This window comes from Episyrphus balteatus, chromosome 1 (assembly GCF_945859705.1).
Source record: "Episyrphus balteatus chromosome 1, idEpiBalt1.1, whole genome shotgun sequence".
Classification (NCBI taxonomy): domain Eukaryota; kingdom Metazoa; phylum Arthropoda; class Insecta; order Diptera; family Syrphidae; genus Episyrphus; species Episyrphus balteatus.
The window spans coordinates 154,652,323-154,660,281 of NC_079134.1; the positions used below are offsets into that span (position 1 = coordinate 154,652,323).

Here is a 7,959-nt window from a genome sequence, read left to right on the forward strand (position 1 = left end):
TGAATGAATTACGGTTTTCGTTCAAAAGAAGAGCTTTCAAAAAATCGTACTTCTTGTTTGAAATAAAATGCACGACTCGGTCGCATTACCGAGTATGCAGTTTTCAAATTGCTTAAGTTTTTAAGATTTTTTATATAGAAATTTGGGAAATGTAGGTAGGTACATAAAAAGAAAAAAATTTATAAAATTCCTTTTTTCAAAGCAATAAAACAACACCTGAAATCAAATCAACCCCCAAAACAAGTATGCAGTTTTATTTGATACATTAAGATGCATTTTTACAAAAAAAAAATCAAAATTGCCGTTTTTTAAAAAAATTAATTTTTTGTAAATAATTTTTTGGAAAAAAGTTTTAAAATAAAATTGGTATCCCATTTAATAGAAATCATTAATCAACATCGAAAACCAAAATTTCAAAAAAAATCAATGTCCCGTTTTCGAAAATTTGATTTTTCAAGAAAAAAAATTCAATTTAAAAAAAAAAAAAAAAAATTATTTTTATCTTCAAAATTGTATTTCTGATTTATACAATATATAATAATATATTTAAATCCTCTTTTATAAAAATCGTCGATATACAATTAGCAGTTTGGGAGAAAATCAGATTTGAAAAAAAAACGTTTCTATGACAGGTACCGTTAACAATGATTTTTCAAAAAATCGTTCAATGCCAAAAAAAACTTTGGAGAGTCTCCAAAAAATGCAACATATCAAGTTTGAAATCAATCGGTCCATCCGTTTTGGCTGTAGCTCCTTATACAGACAGACGGACTTTTGGCAGTGGCGTAGCTAGCCCTGTGGGGGCCTTGTATCCAAATTATTTTGGGGGCCCCTCCCATCTTTATATAATTTTTTGGAAAAAAAAAAGTTGAAAGCTGGAATTTTTTTGCAAGTGTTCATCAACTTCTAAAAAAAAATAGTTATCCCATTTCCAAAAAATTCATAGTTCAAAAAATTTTTTTTTCATTCCAAAATGTTATTTTTAAATTATATTAAAGCTACATATATAGTAAATGCTTTTGTAATAAAAACTTCATTGAAATTGAATTATAGTGGCTTGTAGACCAGTGAAAATAATTAAAAAAAAAAAAATAGATTAGCAGCATATGGGTGGTTGGAAAATTCGATATCTTGGTACGATAAAGCATTCTAGTGCTAGATTCAAATTCAGAATGTCAAAGACCATAAGAAAAGTATAATTGAGTTTCTGTAGAAAATTTTTTCTCGCCAATATTACTGTCATTTATGGAAAAATCGATCTTAAAAATCGTATTTTTGTTTTTTCAATTTTTCTCAATATTTTTTGAAATAAAATTGTAATTTTTGTATATAGCCTAAAAAATGTTTTAATGTAAATAACGAAATTCCAAAAATAAATAAAAAAAATAAAATTTTGATAAAACAACATTTAAAATAGATAAAAAACAAACCCAATAAATCTCATTTTTTTAATTTTTCTCAATATTTTTGAGGTTATTTAAAAAAAGTTAAAAGTTTTAGATCTTTTTATTATCCCCCAATTTGTTTGTGGGCAATTTATTTTTTCCCTTTCATATACCATTTATCCAAAATTTTCCCTTATGCTGATAATATTTTTTTTCAACTTTACCTCCTTATACACACACATAGACGAACATGAGAGACCTACTTTTGTGCTGTTTTGCGTGTCTTCGAATTGAAAAAAAGTGATTTACATGTTGAAGTAGGGGGAAAAAAAAACTATCGACGCAAGTACAAAAAATAATTATCATAACAATAATTTTAATAGTAAAATATTTTAAGTTTATAGATTTTAATGAATGTTTTTGCACGCTTCTTGTGCTCTGTATCTTTGGGGGCCCATATATCCCGGGGGCCCTGTTACATGGATACAGCTGATACAGCGGTAGCTACGCCACTGCTTTTTGGATTTAATTTTGATACAACTGGTAAAATGGTTTGATATTGATATAGGTATTTTAGAGTTGGGTTGCAAAGTTGACAACCGATTTTGGAATTTTTCACAAAAAAAAAAGAACCAAATATACAACAAACCAATGATGTTTACATCTTATCAAAGTAAATTCAAATGCAATTAATTACATAGACAATTTAGCCACACGTTAAATTCTTAAATAGGGTTATCCATTGTTAAAGAAATAGACTTATTTTTTTTTATCTAATCAGTCAAAATACGACTGTTTTTATCAGTTAATTGATGTTGAAATGATTAAAAATGAGTTTGTTGACCGATTTAGATCAAAAAATAAATTGTTTTTTTTTATCCAATAAGACGTATCACAGATAGCGCTGTAACTCCTATATATTTCACATATATTTCTTAAATTAAATAAAACAAATACACAAAATTATTATTTATATTTTAACTTTTATTATTTTTTTTTTATAATATATATCTTGAGTGAAAGTCATTAACCGACCAATATAATAACATTATTATTCTATAATAATTAATAATATTTTTTTCTTTGTCTCTGAACAAAATATTATCTTTTCGAGAAACAACGAACAAATCAATAATAATAATAAAATTTCATTTATAACTTTACAGTTTGTTTTTTTTTTATATATATTTTTATTTTTGTAAAAAGAATTAAAACAATAAAAGCATTTGATACTATAAATTGCGTATTTTTTTTTTGTATTAAAAAGAGATATTATAATATAACAAACAACTTTTGAAATTGCCTTCAAAAATAAATAAAAAAAAAAATTGTTAAATTTAAAAATATTTTTATTTTATACATATTTTATGTAAATCTATATAATATATATATTTTTTTTACAATATATATATATAATTGCCATATACATTAAACATTTTTTTTATTATAATAATATTTAATTTTTTTTTATTTAATAATAATAATTTTTAATTTGTTTTTAAAAAACCAATAAAAATAATAAGTAGAAATAGAGAAAAAAAGAAATACTTTCAAAAATCCTATAAAGCAGAAGAGATAATAATAGAAAAATAATATATAAACCCGTCCAACCGTGCGGTCCCGCTCTACTCTACTCTCTCCCATCTTAAGGCAATGGAAGTGGAGTATTTAAAGCCTCAGCAATGAAATTCTCTATCGGCTTATCCCCAATAACCCTGAAAAAGAACAAATGATCCAGACATTTAAGACTAATCGACCTCAGTGCCGGCAATCTCAACAGCAACTGTGCAAATCGACTATCATCTCCGGGATGTTCAGTCCGGCAATGCTCATCCAAACAGGCATAAACCTTCTCCCGACACATCTCGATATCATTCCTCCCCTTCAACCCACGAATGTCCGGATTAAAGAGTATAATCGCCCTCAGACACGACAACTCCGACCTATCAATATTTAACCTTTTCATCTTCACACTTAACTCAGAGAGAATCCTATCAAAAATCGTAGCCACCCCAGCTTGAATAGCGCTATTCCGATGATAAGTAAAATTCGGTGCCAAACACAATTGCTGCGGTGGCCTAATTGGCGTTCGCCGATCAATTGTCCCATCCGCATTCGTATGTTCGATGTCCAGGTATTCAATACTGCGCCAAGCCACATTGGCAATCAACAATTCATTCCAACTCGATTTCAACAATAAAATCTGATCGTCGCGATGCATTTGCGGGAAATGTGGCATGCGACGGGCATACTCAACCATCTGGAATAATTGCTTATTAACCATTTGGCATAAATGAGACACTGCTCCTTTGTACTCTGTCTGAACCATCGAGTTGGGAGCAACTCGAAGAAAAGGTACAACATTATCGCCACATCGCGACTCCGCTTTCTGTTCGCATTCGATGATTCTTTCGATTGTTAAATCCCGCACAGAACTTGTCGGGTTTAGTTCTTGTTCATTGCGTGCATTGGCCATTTTGGCACCACGCTGGCGTTCCTCTTGAACAGCCTCGCGTTTCATGCCGCAAGTCAAACATTTCTGATAGCGACAATATTGGCAGCGATTTCGTTGTCTTTTGTCAATGATGCAGTTTTTGTCTTCGCGGCAGGCGTAAGTTAAGTCTTTGCGAACGGTGCGCTTGAAGAAGCCTTTGCAACCTTCGCAACTGTAGACGCCGTAGTGTTTGCCACTGGCACGGTCGCCACATATGGAACACAAGTGTTTGGATCCGCTGAGGGGATGGTTGGGGGGATATTGGGGTTGTTGTTGGTGTGGATGTTGTTGTTGGGAATGTTGGAGGCGATTCTGGTTTGTGGGAGATTCATTCATTGCGGTGACAGCTTGAAGGGAGCTGATGGAAACGAATTGTCCAGGGCTGCCAGGACCTGGGGAGAATGCTTCGACACTATTGCCATTTAGAAGTGAGATGTCGGGTTTTATTTCGGGTGGGGAAATGGGTCCCATATGACCGAATTGTGGTTCTCTATCGTTTCCGTCCATTTTTGTTTTTTTAGCGAGTGTTTTTCTTGTTTTTTAATTGTTTTCAATACCACTCAGTGTGTGCAATGATATTTTATTCACACCTGTGTATGTGGGAGAATTTGGAAGTTTTTTTTTTTGGAAATTCGGTTTTTCTCTGTAAGATGGTTTCAAGTTTATATTGCACAAAATATTGTTAATAATTATGTTTTGTTTTTAATTGGAATTTATATTGCAATACGATTTTTTTTTTAGTTTTCGTTTTCATCAGCCATTTTTTTATTATATTTTTTCTTCACTTTACACAGAACAAAAGTATACAACAAAAAAAGAAAAAGAAAATATTCAAAGTGAGACGTATACACCTGTCAAACTAGGAACTGTCAGAAGCCGTTCAGGTGTTAAATATTGAAAAAAAGTTTAAGGTGCAAACGCAAGGAAAATTTTTTGTTAGCTGATTTAAAGGCTTGGCCACACCGAAGGGTACATGCGGTAGCGGTACGGGTAGAGGTAACGATATTTGTATTAAAAAAATTCTACATCTAAACGTTGATGTGTCATTTGGAATTTTTTTCATACAATTACCTGTACCGCTGGAGTTTTAAAGGCTTGGCCACACCAGAGGGTACGCGGTAGAGGTACAGGTAACGATACGGGTATTTGTATGGAAAAAATTCCAAACTGACACATCAACGTTCGGGTGTGGAATTTTTTTAATACAAATATCGTTGCCGCTACCCGTACCGCTACCGCGTACCTTCCGGTGTGGCCAAGCCTTAATTTCAATTTTATCAAATAGTGGGTTGGCTTTTGTGGAAGTTCGAATAAAATTGTGTGATAAAATGACAAGAATAATTTACATAAGTATTCAAAATATCAACAACTATAGCCCTGTTCCATTGGAGGTAGTAGATGTTTTGGTTAATCTAGTATTATCATCTACTCATGCTCTTATTCCCGAGTAGATACGATTTGTATTGAATTCGTGGAAAGTGCGTTTCATTGAAAATCGCTAGTAAACTACTAGTAGGGTAAGCGGGGCACATTTGACCTTTGTGTTTTTCGGTATGATCGTGCCCTTAATTAACAATAGTTTGGATGAAGAAAGAAGCTTAGAAAGAAGCTTTCTTCTTCTTTTTAGAAAATAAATTTTTTGATTTTTTGTTTTCGTTATATTGTTTAGTAGATAGAGATATTCCCGTTAGAAAATCGAAAATCCCCCTTTTTACAAGTTTTAAAGGTTGGTTATTTGTTTTAATTAAATTTGTAACGCTTTAAAGAACTACATTTTGTCTTTCTAAATCCGTTTAGATCTTTTAAATATCTCTTTTACGGCCATATTATTCACTCTGGATTTAGTTTGGATTAAAGTTAATTTTAAATCCAATCACTTAAATCTGAATTTCATAAATCCAAGGATTTAATTTTTTGTTCATATTATTCACTCAAAAATAATTATGTGATTATTCAATAAATTTTGTATAATTTGAATTTATAATTATTTTTCCTTCACAAAATACTTGACAAAACAACTGAACACTGTGAAAATGAATTTTACATCTGGATTTATAAAGTTAAACAGGCCTCCAGGGAGCAGTTTAAATTTGTTTGGATTTAATGAGATTGGATTTAAGTAGTGAATATTATGGATTTGGATTTATTTTTGACATTTGACATTCTTTACATCTAGATGTATTTTTTAAACTAGTGAATAATATGGCCGTTAGATTTCGGGTAGCTGAACCCAAATCAGAGATTAGCGAAGTAGATTTAAAATAAATCTCGAGATTTATTCTAAATCTACCTAGCTAAATCTCGGATTTAGAGTAGGTGGAAACATAGTAGCCCCTGTTCTCGTGAGTAAAAATCTAGTACAACAACTACACATTCCTATCTCCTCGAGTAGAAGATCATGTGTTAATTCTAGTACTAGATCTACTCATGAGTAAACTACCTCCTCCAATGGAACGGGGCTAGTATTACTGTAGATTAAACTGGTCAACAAAGTTTTTGTTACAGAAACCAAGATATACTTTTCTATAGGTTTTTTTGGGTGCTGAGGTCGAATCCGAAGTCAGAAAAGCTCTCTATCACATCACGTTTTTAGATATTCACGTTAGAAAATCGAAAATCCCGCTTTTTACAAGTTATCGAGGTTGGTTATTTGTTTTAACTAAATTTGTAACGGTTTCTAAAAGTACTTTATTTTGTCTTTCTAAATCCGTTTAGATCTTTTAAATATCTCTTTTAAGGCCATATTATTCACTCTGGATTTAGTTTGGATTAAAGTTAATAAAATAAATCCAATTCCATAATATTCACTACATAAATCCAATTTTTTAAGTCCAATCTCGTTAAATCCAAAAAAAAAATTCAAACTGCTCTCTGGAGGTATGTTTAACTTTATAAATCCAGATGTAAAATTCATTTTCACAGTGTTCAGTTGTTATGTCAAGTACCTAAGTATTTTGTGAAGGAAAAATAAATATAAATGCAAATTATACAAAATTTATTTAATAATCATATAATTTTTTTTTGAGTAAATAATATGAACAAAAAAAATTAAATCCTTGAATTTATGAAATTCAGATTTAATGGATTTGATATAAAATTAACTTTAATCCAAACTAAAACCAGAGTGAATAATATGGCCGTTAAATCTGAACTTCATTTAATTTTTTCGATAATTTGTATAGGAGCTAAAATTTCGATCGATCTGCGAACTAGGCTTTACTATTGAAATAGCCACAAATAACTATTTTTAACTATTTAGTATAGTCATCTCGATTTTAACTATGAAAATAGTCAAAAAATAGTTATTATGACTATGTTTTGTGTCTGAGTTGGAGGCCAGTTTATCTTCCCCTTCTTAGATGGGAGGAAAATTTATGATAACGACTAAAAATGGAAAAAAAAATAGTTCTTTAATTATTATACTAATTTTTTTACAGGGTATATAACTACAAGTAATGGTTCAAACGAAATATGCTGATACGCCAATTTATTGAAGGGCTCTAACAATTTGGTAGCTTGTTGATCCTAAATACTGTATTTCTTTTATAAAATCACCGAAGGAGCAATAAAGAAGTATATTTACTGCAATTTCGCTATCAAATATCGCTATTAAATAATAATTTATTTTTAGGCTAGATTTGGTCGTATTTTTAGGAGTGACTTATTCCACTTTCATAATTAAGGGAACATTTATTGAGCCATAACTATAAACAACACTGCCAAAAATCGTGACGTCCTCGGATTTAAAAATATTTTCATATGTAAAATTAAAACAAGTTAAATAATAGTTATAGTTAAGTTTATTCTTTATCAAAATATTTACAATCGTTTCAAAGTTTGTTTTCATTTTTAAACTTAAAATAAATTTCTGAAATAAAAAAAAATATTTAAGTATACCTACCGCAAAACATGTTTAAAAATATGTTTTTTTTTAAACATTTACTATTTACAACAAAACTTACAATATGTAATTTTTAAATAAATACTAAGAACTTAAAAATATATCTTTTTTTATCATTTTATATGACTTAAATGGAAGAAAATAATTTTTTTTAATATTTTTTCTATATATTTTTTAGA

At 30.1% G+C, this 7,959-nt stretch overlaps 1 protein-coding gene across 1 annotated transcript; it reads right to left on the reverse strand.

Annotated features, from left to right (window-relative positions):
• Window positions 1-2,809: 2,809 nt before the first annotated feature.
• Window positions 2,810-4,702, reverse strand: LOC129905168 (protein ultraspiracle). The gene has a single exon (XM_055980576.1). The coding sequence runs from the start codon at window positions 4,384-4,386 to the stop codon at window positions 3,031-3,033; it is 1,356 nt and encodes a 451-aa protein (XP_055836551.1). The 5' UTR covers window positions 4,387-4,702; the 3' UTR covers window positions 2,810-3,030.
• Window positions 4,703-7,959: the final 3,257 nt, after the last annotated feature.

What these genes read in the sequence shown, in the direction of transcription:
- LOC129905168 (XM_055980576.1), bottom strand. Translation starts at nt 4,386, where the DNA reads ATGGACGGAAACGATAGAGAACCACAATTCGGTCATATGGGACCCATT.